This window comes from Curcuma longa, chromosome 20 (genome assembly GCF_044706935.1).
Source record: "Curcuma longa cultivar G26 ecotype Majalengka, Jawa Barat chromosome 20, ITB_CL_G26_1.1, whole genome shotgun sequence".
Classification (NCBI taxonomy): Eukaryota; Viridiplantae; Streptophyta; class Magnoliopsida; order Zingiberales; family Zingiberaceae; genus Curcuma; species Curcuma longa.
The window spans coordinates 8,403,094-8,419,467 of record NC_133880.1 but is presented as its reverse complement, the minus strand read 5'-3'; the positions used below and the strand labels follow the sequence as shown (position 1 = coordinate 8,419,467).

Genomic DNA, 16,374 nt, shown 5'->3' with positions numbered 1-16,374 from the left:
TGGGATAATATTGAAGAGTTAAAAATAAGGAGGATTTATAAGAAAAAATATAACGATCATATTCAACATACATTAAATCATGCAAAGATCAAGGGGAAAACGTCAAAGTGTATCACCGAGGAAAATTGGAGCAAGATTGTGAATTATTGAGAATCTGAGGAGAGCAAATGAAGGAGTCAACAGAATAAAATAAATCAAGTTTATAATTCTAGAGATTTGTCTGCAACACATGTGGGAAGCTCGATCACTATCAGTGAACATAGACAAAGAATAATATTTTTTTTAAACACTAATTTTTTAATGTAATTTATCCTATTACATTATTTCTAATAGTATTTTTTAGGTCAAAAAAATAGGGATCGAGCCATTATTCATAGACACTTTCACACGCACATTTCAAAAAAAAAATAAGACGTGGAGCGGGGAGAGCTAGAGCTAGAGCAATTAAGGTTAATAATGTTAATATGAATGTTCATAATTTAGATATATAGTCTCACGATCTTATATATCTAACCAAGATTATATTGTTATTGTAAATTTATTTTAATTTTTCTTACAATAATACAAGATAGATATGATGAGCTCGCATAAAAAAGTTCAAGTGCTAGTGATAATAATGACGGATCTGAGTCATCTATTAGCAATAATATGAATCTATGACTTGAGGCGAGTCGTGGACCAAAAGGGGAAGAATCTTGGGACTGGATTCTTTGAGCATAAATTGTAAAGTCGCTAGTACATCTTATTTCACCCTACTAGTAGCAAGGGTAGAAAAAATCAATTGAATGAAAAAGTTAGCAATATTAAAGAGTTACTAGCAATGAAAAGGGGCAATGAACTTCAAGAGGTCCGTTCAGTCCAGAGGCAAAGGGATTAGAAAATGAGGCAAAAGGATCAAGAAATTAGTGAATTGTGGCAATAACAGAACTTCGATTAGCCTCTGTTCCAAGTCGTATTCCTCTTGATAATGGTGATGATGGTGGTATATGAATGTTATTTGACAAATTTAGTATTTTTGAACATTGATTGTTGTTTTTTATTGGTTGTTTGATTTTGATATGGATTGTTGTGTATGAGTACTCAATTTATCATATTTATAGGTTTGTGGTTTGTTGCGTATAAGTATCTGATATATCAGAAGGTTTGATATGTATTAATGATGATATAAAATATATATCTCGATTTTTTGTGTGAGAAATTTGAGGTTTATGATGAATTTTGTAAATTTTGCAAATATTTTTTATAATAAATATGTTCATTTTACGACGAAAATGCTTTTCAACATTGATCAGTGATGAAAAAGATTTTTATTGTTGATTAACGATGAATTTTACGATAAATACTTATTTATTGTAAAACTTTGCACTATTACCTTCTGTTTGCTCGGAGTTGATGACAGTCGACTGATGAACACATCCAGTCGAGTCCATCACCTTCAGTCGACTGACGTGAAGCTCCAGTCGAGTCGTTATACCTTCTGATTGCCATCAGTCGACTGGCCTTCAAGGTCAGTCTTCTCCAGAAACGACTCGATTGGAGTTAAATCCAGTCGACTGATAAGGCGTATCAGGTGTAATAACTTAGTGTCAGTCGACTGATCTTACCACTTCAATCGACTGTCACTAGTGAAAAATGACTGAAATGAATTCTTACCGAGTTTTTTCCTCGCTGGATCAAGACTCTGGTCGTCGACCTTATTGATCTTCATTTGCCTTACCTCGTAAGGGCTTTCCCGTGCCAAGAGCCCGCTCCTCGACCCTCTTGGACTTTTCTCTTGCCTTGCCTCCAGTCTTCTCACCCACAAGGACTTTCCATGCTTTGCCTTACCCCGTAAGGACTTCCCCATGCCAAGAGTTCGCTCCTCGACCCTCTTGGACTTTCCTTTTGCCTTACATCCGATCTTCTCACCCGTAAGGACTTTCCTCTACTCGCCTTACCTCGCAAGGACTTTCCTGCACACTCAACATACAAGTTAGATATCTCAACTTGTGCGCTAAGGTTTATTGGTGTCAAACATCAGAATATAACTTATGGGCATGATTGCAACAACACCTAATACAAGTAATTTTTGTCTTCCTTTTTAATTTCTTATTCAATTTTGCTATAAATACATTCAATTGATAATCGTATCGGGACGAGAATTATTTGAAGGAACACGTCTTTCATTTCACAAGCAAGTCAGCCCAAACACAAACCTCATTACGATTCAGAGTTCAGCAGAGCATTTCGAGTGGTGAGTAGTTCTGCAAGGCGCAGGTCAAAACAAGACATAAACTCAAAAAGAAGATGGACAAGTCCATACAATATCCGGACTTCGGAGGCGCATCAAGCAGATTTTATTGAGATCTCCACCCCACCAGTTAGAGCCCCAGGTTGCATTCTGCAGGTTGGAAAAACTAAGCTAGGACCCATTTGTTTGAGTTGAATAGAGAAAGAATCTAATGAGATTGATCACAGGAATAAAGATATTAGTAATTGAAGTACACAAATCACATAAAATGATACATATATAAATAAAAGAGAGATTAGATGCCTCATTCAGTCATTTGTACAATCAAAAACCAACATCACACAACACAAACAACCATTCATTGCTCAACATACACTCACAAACCAACCCTTATAACTTCACTACAAAACCAGTGCACAACCAATACCAAAACACCACAACTACACATCACCCACATCACATGAACCACACATCACAAAAAAACTATCACAAAAGACATGCAAGCACTACAACGTGCAAATTCAAAACACCACAACCACACACATGAATCACCCATCACAAAATGTCAAAAGTATCACAATAGCAGCCCTACCAACAGCAGCCACCAGCATCCACCAACAGCAACCCTACGGCAAAACCAACAGCATCCACCAGCACCACTAACAGCAACCCTACCAACAGCAGCCACCAGCATCCACCAACAGCAACCCTACCAACAGCCCACCAGCAACCCTACCAACAGCAACCCTAATATACAAAACTAATCCTAGTGTTGTATTATTGAATGCTCTTAAATCAGTAAATAGAGGAAAAATACAAGAATCAAAAAGGAGAAAAATAAAATACCTGAACAAAATACATTACTCAACAGCAGCCACCATGCACCGATATTGTTGAAGAAGACGAGTCCATTATAATTTTTGAGAATTCTGACAAAAAAATACAAGTTAAATAAATAAATTATAAATAAAAATCTAATTGTATTTTTCTTAAAAATAAAAACTTACCGCTTTCAAGTTTTTCTACATCTTCTAAAATTTCTTCAATGTCGAGTGGTTTCAAACTTAATCGAAGCCAATCTTGAGTACAAATAAGACATTCTACCACCCTAGGAGTCAATGAACTCCTAAAACAATCAAGTACCCGACCTCCAGTACTGAATGCGGATTCTGAAGCAACTGTTGATATTGGAATAGCTAATACATCACGAGCAATTTGAGCAAGTATAGGAAATCTGTGACAATTTTGCTTCCACCATCCCAAAATGTCAAAAGTATCACAATACTCTTCAACTATTTCATTAAGATACTTGTCTAATTCTGACATATTTCCATCACCAAAAATTTGTGCCTTTTGTTTCTTATACTTTGCAACGATTGATTGTCTTTTCAAATCCATTTGACTCATATTTTTTGAAGCATTGCCTTTGTCAACTGATTCTGAAATAGATGGAACACTTGAAGTATTGCATTGAGGCTCCATTTTTTCCTTATAATTCTTGTACAAAGCAAATAAAGTGTCCTTTATTATCTTTCCTACTCTGATGCCCTTCTCATCTCCATATAATTCAATCAACATAAATTCTACAAAATCCAATTTATGCCTTGGATCAAGCACCACCGCAATATAAAGTAATTTATTCATCTTCTCAGGATCTCCCCAATACTTGTCAAATTTATTTTTCATTTTAATTCCCATTGAATACACATCAATATCATCACTTTCTTGCCAATCCTTCAATATGGTATGAATAGAACTAATCTCATGTGCAAAAGTATTAGATGTGACATATAAAGATCCTGAAACTTTTAATGTTAGCTCATAAAAAACTTGCAGTAAAGATGCAAAAAGTCTAACATTATTCCAATCTGCACTTGTTGGCTTCCCATCAAAAGTCTTCAACTCTTTTTTAGGTTTACCATCTGATTCAAGTATCATCTCTCCATTTTCATTCAAAACAATATGTCAATCTGTATGTTGAAGATCTAATTTAAAACATGGATCTTGTTCATCAAACCTATCAAAAGCTCTTTCAAATTTTTGAGCTGTATTCAACATCAAGAAAGTTGAGTTCCATCTGGTTGGTACATCTAAACATAATGAGTTCTTGCTTTCAATTTTTTCAATCTCTACACATTCTTTGAACTTGCTTAATCTAGAGGGAGATTGCTTAACATATTTAATCGCATTCCTAACCCTCATCACAGATTGATTTATATCTTTTAAGCCATCAGCAACAATCAAATTGATTATATGAGCTACACATCTCATATGGACATATTCTCCCTTCAAAATAGTAGAATCCCAATTAATCATCTTTTTTCTGAAACTATTGATAGCAACGTCATTTGAACTTGCATTATCAACTGTAATAGTGAAAATTCTATTAATTCCCCAACCCCTCAAGCATTTTTCAATAGCTAAACTGATAGCCTCGCCTTTATGACTTGTAATTGGACAAAAATTGAGAATTCTTTTCTGTAAATTCCAATTGGTATCAATAAAATGAGATGTTAGACACATATAGTTGATTTTTTGAATCGATGTCCATGTATCAGTGGTTAAAGAAATTCTTTGTGTTGAATCACGCAACAAATTTTTCAATTTTTCCCTTTCAACTGTATATAATTCAACACAATCACGTGCAACCGTCCATCTTGAAGGAATTCGAAACTTTGGACATACCATGGCCATAAATGCTTTAAATCCTTCTCTTTCTACAAATTTGAAAGGGAGTTCATCCATTATAATCATTCTAGCCAATGCTTTTCTAGATGCATCTTGATCAAATTTCCAAGAAGTCAAATGCACCTCACCCTCTTTTGAACCTAATTGTAAACTTAACTGTGCTTGAGTTGTTTCAACAACATGAGGGTGTTTTCTACATGAGGTCATATGAGATTTCAAACTTGTTGTTCCATTCTTGTATGGATCACAGAAAAATTCTTTATCACAATATTTACATTTGGCTTTGATCTCCGATTGATCATTAGTAAACTTTATAAAATGATCTCATACTTCACTTCTTGGTTTCATTGCTTTTCTTTTCACTGCCTTTCCTTTAGATTCTACAGTAGCTTTTGTTCCCACTGAAGGACCAATATCAGATTGTGGTATTGAACAACTATTATTAACATCCATATTTGATAAATCTCTTTCCATCAGTGTGATATGCACAGATACAGAATGCTGTTAAAAAATATAATAAGATGTGATCATACTATTCAAATATAATTACAGAATGCACAAATACAGAATGCTATTAAAAGACAAATATGAAACTCAATGACTCTAAAACTAAAAACATGATGATACTATCAGGATTTGATATCTACATAGTTAAATAGTTGAATTCAATAAGAAATATTTGTTGGGTTGCAAGGGTGCAAACATAGTCCCACATCTAAAGTACATGAAAAAGATCATGGGGTTAAAAGGATGGAAAATATCTCTATTGGTATAAAGCCTTTTGGGGAAAGCCCAAGAACAAAGTCATGAGGGTTTAGGCCCAAAGTGGACAATATCATACCATTGTGGAGATATTTTGATTCCATCGATTTTAACAAGTGGTATCAGAGCGAGACCGCTCTTCACCGGACTAACCGCCGGATGAGCCATGATCCAGATCTAACCATGTGGTTTGAACCTTAAACAAAGGAAGTGGGTGCTCCCGTGTCTGAATCAAGAGGACCAGACATCAGGTGAGAAGTCCTAGTAGGTCGGATGGACCGGGTGGACCGGGGCAAAAAGTTCTAGCTGCGGCTAGGTGGGAAGTCCTAGTAGGTCATACTATTGTTGAGATATTTTGATTCCAACGATTTTAACAATATTATGGAAAAAATAACATAGATATCATGGAACAGTGGCTGTAGATATTATGGACATAGAAATATACCTGTAATCTGTGGCCGTGGGCGGTGGCTGTAGACTTGAGGAGAGACTCGAGTCTCGGGAGAAAAGACAGAAGAGGCGGTGGCTGTAGACTGAGGTTTGACTCGAGTCTCGGTGGCTGTAGAATGAGGTTTTAGGTTTAGGGTAAGTCGGCGGCGACTGGCGAGCACAGGCGGGATCGAGCGGCCGGCGGGAGAGGGGATCAGGCGAGTGGGAGTGTGGGACGCGAAAAGACAGAAGAGGCCAAGACCGGGACACGAATCCCGCGAGGTCGCGAGGAGAATCGCGACTCGCGACGGCGCTGAGGAGCGAGAATGAGGGGAAGAACCGAAGAGGAAAGTTGGAGAGTCACGGCGGCGTAACGAAGCTGCGGTCTGTGGAGAGTCACGGCGGCAAACTCGCGACAGTGAGGGAATCGCGATGAAGAGGCAAGGTCTGCCGTCTGCGGGAGCGGGAGGGAATCGCGAGTGAGGCGAAACTGCGAAAGGAGTAGGGTTTTTTTTACTGCAGGTTCGGACTTGTGCCGTAGTTATTCGGTTTATTCGGGTAAACCGAATAAGAACTTTAAAAATCGAACCCGAAACCTGAACCGATTAAACCAAAAAACCTGATTTTTTTATTAAATAAAACTGAAATTCTGAAAAAACTGAACCGAATTAAAAATTTGATTCGATTTGATCGGTTTATTCGGTTTAACCAAAATTTTGTTCAGCCCTAGACACTAGCGCAGTAGTAATCAACCTGATCCCTATCTTTCTTGACTCAGCTAGGACATTCTCAAGTAGATCGACTTCTTGATTCTTTGAATCCACCTTTGGATTCTCTTCTAGACCCACCTCAATCTCTTCCAGATCCTCTCGGAGGGGTGATCCATAACTATCCACACAGACTAGATGATGAAGTAGTTCTTTTTCATTTCCACATACGTGATGCACCCTTTATAGCATCCTTATATATGGTGTGCTACTTCATTGAGGCGTTTCAGTAGTGATCGAACCAAAGTCCTAATTATCCAGGATAGAAAAATCTTATTGCTTGAGTCTCTAAAATAATTTATCAAGCCTCCCAATGTGTCATCTGACTCACAATCATATACTATCTCCTCAATAGACTCTCTCAGTTTATTTCGTAACATATCACGATGAGTCATAATGCATATCGTTCGTGCCATTTGAAATTGAAATCAATAAAGTCAGTATAAAACCGACTAACCAGTAATAAAATTGACTCGTTCCAATTTAAAACATGCATAGAACCAACACACAACACATATACAATCATGAAAAATAAAATATGTTATTATTTAGGACTTTCAATCGACTGTCCAATCAACTATTAAATCCAGATTTCGAATAGTCCAAGTGTGATCGACTCCTCCTGAGTGCTACTGCTCTTCGTTTGCCCGAATCTGATCAAAAATAGACTCCTCAAGTCGAAGTCAAATCCGAATAGGTACATCTCAGATGACTCAGCTAGCGTCTCCACTCGACAAACTTGAGTCACGCTGTTAATTGAGTCCGAGTACCCACTCGACATATTCGAGTTGCTCAATTTTCGAATAATGCCTACTTCGTAAGTCAATCGAGTCCAAGTTGTTTAATTTTGAGTCTAAGTTATTTTTCAAACAACCACTCGACATGTTAAATTTGCACTCGGCTCATTGAATATTCTTTTTGACATCCCGAGTCTAAGTTATGTGTGCCGATTCTGAGTGAGATTTAGCCAACTCTTAAATCGGAACTTGAGCATTGTGATTTGAGTCCAAGTCGGATTCATCATCCTAAGTCTCATTCGGCATCATCGTGCAGAAACTACTCGGCACGACTTGATAGTCAAGCCAAATCACTCAATATTTGTGCTCCCAAGTGTCAAAATACTTAGCAGTACTCAACTGATCAAGTCTGAGTGAGTTGTCAAGTCTCGAGTACAAATTTAATCCTTTTCGTTAGAACTAATTTAACTGGACTTTTGTTTAAACTCAAATGAGTTTTTTTTCAAGCCCAATTCTATTTCAATCCAATTGAAATAGTAAAGAGAAACAACACATCTCATCTCTTTCACTCTAATTGAAATAGTAAAAAGAAAATCACATACGCATTTTAATTTTTCTAATACAACGGTTTTTTTTATAACATGCAAAAAAATAAAAACCGTTCCAAAAAAAATGCTAACATCGTTTATGCCATCATCTCATGCATTTCAAAAAAAACTTATGATTACTGTTCATCGCGTTTTTATCGTGAACGCTACTATCACTATTCATAATACAGCTAAACAGTAGGTGAACAATAGTGAGGATGTTGTGAATAGTACAGTTATTTTTCATAATTTTTTAATTTTTTTTGCATGATTATTATTTATTCTATTTTTTTTTCTATTTATGAACAGAAATTGGTAAAAATACCCGTAAATCGTACAAGTACTGCTTATAATATAGCTAATATTTATAATTTTATGAATAGTATATTTACTGTTCATACAACATGAACACTAAATTCTTAATTTTGCTTTAGCGAACCATATAGATTATGCCTAAGCATATTTATCATGACATAATCGTAAAATAGAATTATACATTCAAAATATCGCTATGATACTATTGTTATTTTGAATGCATAAATTATCGAATAAAATAAAATTTTAAATATTTACAATGATTCTTTGTCAAACTTATTATTTATGTTCATCATCCAAAATTGTTACAACAAATCAAACAATCCTTCCGTTTCCACAAACCAAAATCCCTTTACTCTTGAACTTGGATGTCTCCCATTTTAAAGGCATACAAAGGAACAAAGTGCAGACGTGGACGATTATCACGTCTGTACAACATTCCCGTGTGGAGACATTCTTACAACCCAGACCAGCATGTAGAGGATGTTTTTGGATGAGGATGCTCCTATATGATTATACAATAATACAGTTGTAGCATAAGAGATTCAAACGATCTCCCTGAATGTAGTCGGACAAGTATATTCTTGAGCGGGTAAGATGCAATATCTTTCTGAGAATATTCCTAAATGAAGATGTTTATTTTCAAAGATTTTACCTTCTGGTTCATCCTCTTGCCTATTTGATTACATATTTGGTCAGCACATATAAATTCGTTTGGGTATATATGCTAGGGTGGGGATTGTGAAGCACACCATATGCCTCCTTGATTTAACTTAACCAAGGAATAACTAACAAGGTCTAGTTGTGGACATGGTCAGGCATAAATGATCCAGGTCGACATTTCCACTTACTTGTCAGAGACAATAGAATTATGAGTCGGAGGAATCTGACCTGGGATGGATATTCCTAAGCAGGGAGGTTCTCGTGACCTGGACTCCTATATGCTAGCTGGTATTGAGGTTGCAAGTCCGTGCAGTCTTTCTAGGAATGTTCCCGGGTCCCAACGTCTTTCTGGCAATATTCCCAAGTTGCAACGTCTTTCCGGGGATGTTCCCAAATGAGAATGTTTTCAAGCCGCAAATATCTTTGATATTCTCGAGCAAGGATATTCCTTAGTCACAATGTCTTTTCGGAGAGAATGAAAGCACCTAAACACCAAACCATTGTCAAACCCTGTGTCAACCCAGAGTCAAGGGGGAGATAGTAGGAACACCATAACACTAGAACAAAAATTCTGAACCTCTTTAGGGAGAGAAGATCGATCTCATGAAGTTGGAGGATAATAGAAATACCAAAATACCAAAAAATGAATATCAAAACATCATAATAGAATATCATAACACTAGCAGATTGATCTGTCCAAGGATAATCATGATAATAAAAGATCATAATACCAATTTATCAGAATACAACCATATCAAAAAAAGTCAATCCTTATAATACAAGGTGAAATTCACCATTCCAACGAGTTCACACGATCAGTCCGATGATTATCTGTGAAAAAGTAAATCGAGAAGTTATAGTTGACAACTACGAAAGATAGATGAGATTATTTCAATTTTATTGAGATTCAATTTTTATCTATTATAATAAATTTAGTTTATAAAAACTAATTCAATCGTATCCTACATCAGAAAAGTCAATCCAAAGTCAATCCCAACCCATTCAAGGGTGGAACTTGTTCCGTAGAGTTGAAAAATAATAGAAATACCATAAGATTAAAAGTCTGATTGACCGAACGCACTGACGTTTGTGAGCCGGTTCCTGAGTACATCACGTGTCTGTGACAGTATTTTTATGTTAAAGATAGTAGTAAATGGACGATCCCGATGGCATTTTTAATTGAAGAAGAAAAAACGTGGAGACGATCACTAAAATCCACGCAGGATCACCTACCACGCCGTGGGATACGTTACTGACGTGGCAGAAACACAAGGCCCCATCTATTACTCCAATAGAAACACAGTGTGTGATCGGGTAACGTTACACGACGTAGCGCTTTTAAGGAGCCAATATGTTATTTATTCTTCTTTTCGTGTATTTTTTAAATCACTAAATCGAGGAGGATAAATGCCGAGGGAAGGCGTACTTCTCCGCTGAGAGGGCGGAAGGGATCGTTTTCGAAGTTCTGGAAGCTTCGCCATTCCAATCAAGCACAAGGCGGGGAGCGATCCAGGTACGCTACGAGCGAAAGGCTCGTTCATGCATGCAGCCGCTCTTCTCTGCTTCTTAATTCCGCTTCTCTGATCTTCTTCCCTTCTGTGTCAATCTGTGACGCGCGTCGTTAACTTTTATCGCAATTTGTGTTTGATTTGGTGGCATTCGTTTGGTTCGGGATGGCTACCGGAGATGCCACAACTAAGAACTGTTTTGTTCTAGAATTATTCTAGGGTTCGCTTTTTTCCATCGAGGATACGGTTGCCGGAACTGAAATGGACGATTTTGTAAATGTTTTCGAGACGGTGTGGGCGCTTTTCTTGTGTGTGATAATTTCTTGTTGAACTCGAATGTTAAGTTGGAAATTTAACATCTTGATTCATCAAAAGCTCTGCTTTCGCTAGAATTGCTGTGAGTTCACGGTGAGAGCTCGATTTAGAACCGTCACAGTTTAGTGCATGAGTAATTCACATGTAGTGTAAGGCGAATCGTCAAAACCAACTAATAATAATATTCCATTGCAATTAAACACTGACTCGTAATTTTCCTTTACGCATGATCGACATCATGATGGCACAGTTTAGTTCTTATCTTGATTATTTTTGTTGGACTTTTAGCTCTTCTTCATTCAGATGTAATACCCAATTGTCATCTTTTTGCCTAATGGAATTTTCCTCAATGGTTTTGTTGGACAAATTTGAACAATTTTCCTTCTTGACACTCATCTTTTTTGTCTTTTTGAATGTGGTTTAATACTGTATCAATTTTTTTATTCATTATTTTCTCATGCCATACCATATTATTTCGTTTTACTATATCTATTTCTAGTTTATTTTTTATAGTCATGACCCTATTCATGTCAGAATTTGACTGATGGATACCAGACCTTTTTCTTATTTCAAATGAATAATAAAATCTATGTCCATATAATAGTTTTTTATGTAGTATATCATCTGTTTCATGTAAGGTATTTTGTATTATTTGTGTTGTAGTTAGTCACTTATGTTTGACATTTCAGGATAATATTCTCTGAGAATGTAAGGCTTCAAGCTTTCTGTTGGATATATTCAAGACCATCTTTGTTGGAATTTCACTACAAGCTTGCTTAGCTTCAAGTTCCATTGGGAATCTATCTGCAAGACGTTTTTTTTTAATGTCGCGACAAGTTCCTGCACCGTTCAGTTTAAATAGGGCCTGACTTTGACCATACTCTGGTTACATTTGTGAAGTTAGAAACTTGAATAAAACATGAGTTCTTCGGGTCAAAGCTTGTCAGGTAATAGTCACTTACAATGATAATTTTCTGCTATTTTACCTGTGTGCTTTGTTGATGCTTTCTTTCTCAGTGAACCAACTCATAATCTCAAATGGTTAGACACTCTCTTTTCAGCGACATGTATTATTGATACTTCTTATTCTGAGGTCTTCTGTCTTAATTATTTAACAGGAGACGACTTTTATAATTGGGAGCTTAATAGGTGTCATGCTAGTAGATTACCCTAACTCTGTCGGTGCTTAAGAATTGGAAATTGAACCATTACTGCCTTAAACATATAGGATTCACTATGCTGAGTGTTTTTTTTTTTTGGTGTGTGTATGTGTGTAGTGGAGAATGCATTTAGAAAGTATTCTGAAGAAGTCAGTTCCTTATGATTGCTGTTCCATATAGTAATATGCATTATCTGTATGAAGGGATTGCTCTATCAAAAATAGGAAACTTAAATTATTATAGATTTTCTACTTGCTTTTGCTTGTAAAGGAAAATCATTCTGTTTATTTCTAGATGATTCACTTGACTTACAAATACTGTTTTAGATATAGGAATCTCTGCTGAGTGTTAAAAGGTCTTTTTTTCAGTGGAGAATACATGTGATAAACATCCTGAAGGAATCAGATCTTATGATTTCTGTTCCATATAGTTATATATATTCTCTATCTGAAAGGAGTGTTTATTTGATTATATCTGGCCTTTGTTTGTTAAACAAAACTTTTCATTTTTTTTCTGGGTGATTCCCTTGAGTTGCAGATGTGAGATATGCTTTGTTTTGCTAGTAGATGTTAGTATTAGATATGGCATTGATAGAAGAAAAGCATTTCAGTGCATGTGTACTACATTTGGATGTATCTTTGAGAAGCGCAACTCCCTACAAAGCAATAAGTCACCAGTGGTATAAATTGACAACTGTGATGTTTCACAATTGAATAGTTTTGCACAATAAATTCATTTGGTCAGCTCTTTACATACGCCTGCTTTCAATATATTTTAAGAATCTTACATACGCATGTTTTCATGTTATTTCAAGAATCTTGCAACAATCACTCAAGATCTATGAAGTCAGATGTTCCTATTCTTTGAATTTTATTTTTTAATGGATTTCATCAATGTAGAATATCACATAACAGCATATTCCAGTCATGGTGAGCAATCTATCATGTTTGTTGACTATTGATTTTTTTTAATAAGTTTTTCTGTATGTATATATGCTTTTCCTCCTATTGATGTTTTGATTGACTATTTCAAACACCACAATGAAATTTTATATATATTTTTATGTTATAGTAAATTAGTAATGCACTTCTGCCCTTTTTCTGTAGACTGAAACCATTTCATAAAAATTTCGAGCACTTTCTGGCCTGTATTTTCAATTTTTGTGATACTAACCATTAGGGCTTTGAGAATAATACTTTTTTGGAAAATTTATAAAATAACTGGGATGGATTTTTGGCAATTTTAGGTATTCTATGTTAGATTCATCCAACATTATACAATGATGTATTTTCTATGCATAGTTCCTGTTTCTGAGATTCTGTGTCCATTTGAGTATTCGACCAGACAAAGAAACCCTTACAAAGTCGTTTGGAATGTGTACATTTAATAAGCACTAGTATTGAATTTGTGAATCTGATTTCTACTCGACTGTCAGGTATGCAAACAATGGCAGTGCACTCCAATTCTTCTATTTCTCATCTTATGTCATTTGCCTCCTATTGTTAATAAAAAAAACATTTTTAATTGGGGGATAAAGTAGTACTGCTGTTACTAGCAGACCTATGTTATGTCTTCTTTTAGTTTTGAACAATGGTATAAATGATGGTCTATGTAGGGACACTTAATTGCTACTTTATACCCATTGTGGTCATCTACTATTATGGATATTGTTATTTATATGTGTTAGCTCGAACCATTTTTGTATTTCGGCTGCTCAATGGTCTCTAAATTATTTAATTGGTTCTCAAATTTTCCAGATAATAGCGAAACTGATGAGCAGCAGGGGCAGGCACAATCTGAAAACCAACATCAGCCTTATGCTACTGCATGCTTCCAATCTGGTGCGGCAACACCCTTGATTGGATACATGATGCCCAGTGGTCAACTTGAAGCAGGGCAAACTATGGTATTCTTGAAATTGCTAACTATATTAAATTTCTTTGATGCATCTTTGACATTATGTTTTCTGAACTTGCCATCTTTTGTATATCTTTCTCACAGTTTAGTCTAGTCATTTTTTGGTTGGATATTGACTACAAATTGGAGATGACAATGGAATAATATAATATTTCCTCCCATACAGTACTATATCTACTGGTTAAGTGGTCTGCCTATTGGAATGTTCCTAAATAGACGTATTTGGAAGTAAATTTTTTCAGAACTTTTTTCCATGTCTTTTCAGTTATGCTTACCTTTGTTTTGCTTTTATTAGAAGTGCAATCCTTGCTCAAGTTCTATTAGTGGTGGATTTGATTTCAAAAAAATAATGATGATGGACTGATATTGGCTAATCGTTGTTAAAATTACTTTTTTGTGGCAGTCTCCGGCAGCTTACCCGTATGTGGATCCCTTCTATGGGGGAATATTTGCAGCCTATGCTGGACAGCAAGTGGTAGAAGTTATCCCACCAAGCATGCATGAATTAATTACCATTCAAATATCAGAGTCCTTTGAGCATCTACAAATTTGTTTTTACTATGGTTCTAACCACTTACCAGCTATTACTTATTTTCTCTCTTAAAATTGACAATTTCGTTTAGATCCAACCACAACTGATCGGGGTGCATCATCCTGGTGTGCCTTTACAAACTGATGCTGTTGAAGAACCTGTTTATGTCAATGCAAAGCAATATCATGGTATCTTAAGGCGTCGTCAGTCTCGAGCAAAAGCAGAATCAGAAAATAAATTAGCTAAAATACGTAAGGTATGTGTATCTAGATTATAACTAGAAGTGCATTATAGTTTGGTCTGCTATCACCCTTTCATTGATGATTTTTGTTTTCTTAAAAGCTAAATAAATAACAAATCATATCAGTATCAAATTTAATAAAATGAGTTATTTTCATTTATTTATCAACATTCTTTAAATTCTTATGCAGGGGAAGTTTACCTCAAGTTTTGCTTCTTATTTATGAATAGGAATAATTTGAAAACTTTCATAAGCCTTGCATGTCAGATTTTTTGCTTTCATCACCTGTAAAAAATTTTGTGATTCTGGATCTGTAGTTGTTTTTGCTGATCATACAAGTTCGACCTTCTAATTCTTTTAGTTTGTTTGCACAAATGTATATGTTATGGCTATGCGATGACTAATACGTTTGCTTGCTAATGTCACGTTTCCTTTAACCCTAGACAACCAAAACATGTAGCAGCTATTAACACAATTCAATGCTGACTCCCCACAGCCTTACCTTCATGAATCACGCCACTTGCATGCTTTAAGAAGAACAAGAGGATGTGGAGGTAGATTCCTGAATTCCAAGTCTAAAGCAAATAATCATCAGAGCGAGTCAGAGGGAAATCAACCAAAAGAACTTGCTTCAGATAACAAGCCCCAACAAGATGATCCTCCAGCTTCTGACCATTCTGATCACATACAAGACCTGGCTAAAGCCGCAGAGTCCGAAAAATAGACCTCTGAAAATCCACAAAAGACCTCGTAAAATTCTTGCTGTGAGAGATCTGATGAGCATGCCAAAGAACCGTGTGCTTGCAAGATCAAACTACAGTCTCTAAATCTTTAACTGTCACCATGTTTATGGGAGATTTTTCTCGGTGTTAGGAATCTCGGTAGGATCATGTAAAGGCTGTACTTTTTCAGTTGTTATCGTAGCTTTTCCTTGAGATGTGTTTCATCAAGGAGTATCAGACAGTATTTTATGATTTTTCACAATTTGTCTTTGAAATTAATAGTCAGCCTTCTTGTCCAAATCTGAACAAGTCTGTTGCTTTTTTGGCCGTATTATATGTAAAAGATCATGATTATTCTAACTGTAGCATTTTTTTTGTTTTGTCATTGCATGATCGTGAAGATGCTTTTGTTTTGGTTATCAAATCAATCACATCCTCAGACTTAACTCAAATAATTCATTCTTTTTTTTTACTTTTTTTAAAAAAAATATTTTAAAAGGATGTGACATCATGATTATCAACTTTTTCAAAAAATTATTTTTTAATGTTTTTAATATACAACTGCACAGATTGGAAATCAACTTGAGTACTTGCTCCAGAAAGAATACTTGATCATCAAGGTGGATGATATCATTACACTTCCTTTCTCAATGCCTCTGCATAAAGTTTTAACAAGAACTTTCACACAATCGAAACCCTAATTGGTCAGATCCCTTGAACAGTTGGACTCACTATTTATTATGCAATGAGTGAGATGTTTTGAGACAAGATCTCTAGCTACAGATTTTGCGCCGCCAAATA

The 16,374-nt window shown here is 35.7% G+C and overlaps 1 protein-coding gene across 1 annotated transcript; it reads left to right on the top strand.

Moving 5' to 3' along the window:
* Positions 1 to 10,621: 10,621 nt before the first annotated feature.
* LOC141813799 (nuclear transcription factor Y subunit A-7-like) lies at positions 10,622 to 15,933 on the top strand. Its single transcript, XM_074701782.1, has 6 exons — positions 10,622 to 10,691; positions 11,691 to 11,948; positions 13,919 to 14,067; positions 14,482 to 14,553; positions 14,702 to 14,866; positions 15,348 to 15,933. The coding sequence occupies exons 2-6, from the start codon at positions 11,921 to 11,923 to the stop codon at positions 15,573 to 15,575; spliced, it is 642 nt and encodes a 213-aa protein (XP_074557883.1). The 5' UTR covers positions 10,622 to 10,691; positions 11,691 to 11,920; the 3' UTR covers positions 15,576 to 15,933.
* The last annotated feature ends 441 nt before the right edge of the window (positions 15,934 to 16,374 follow it).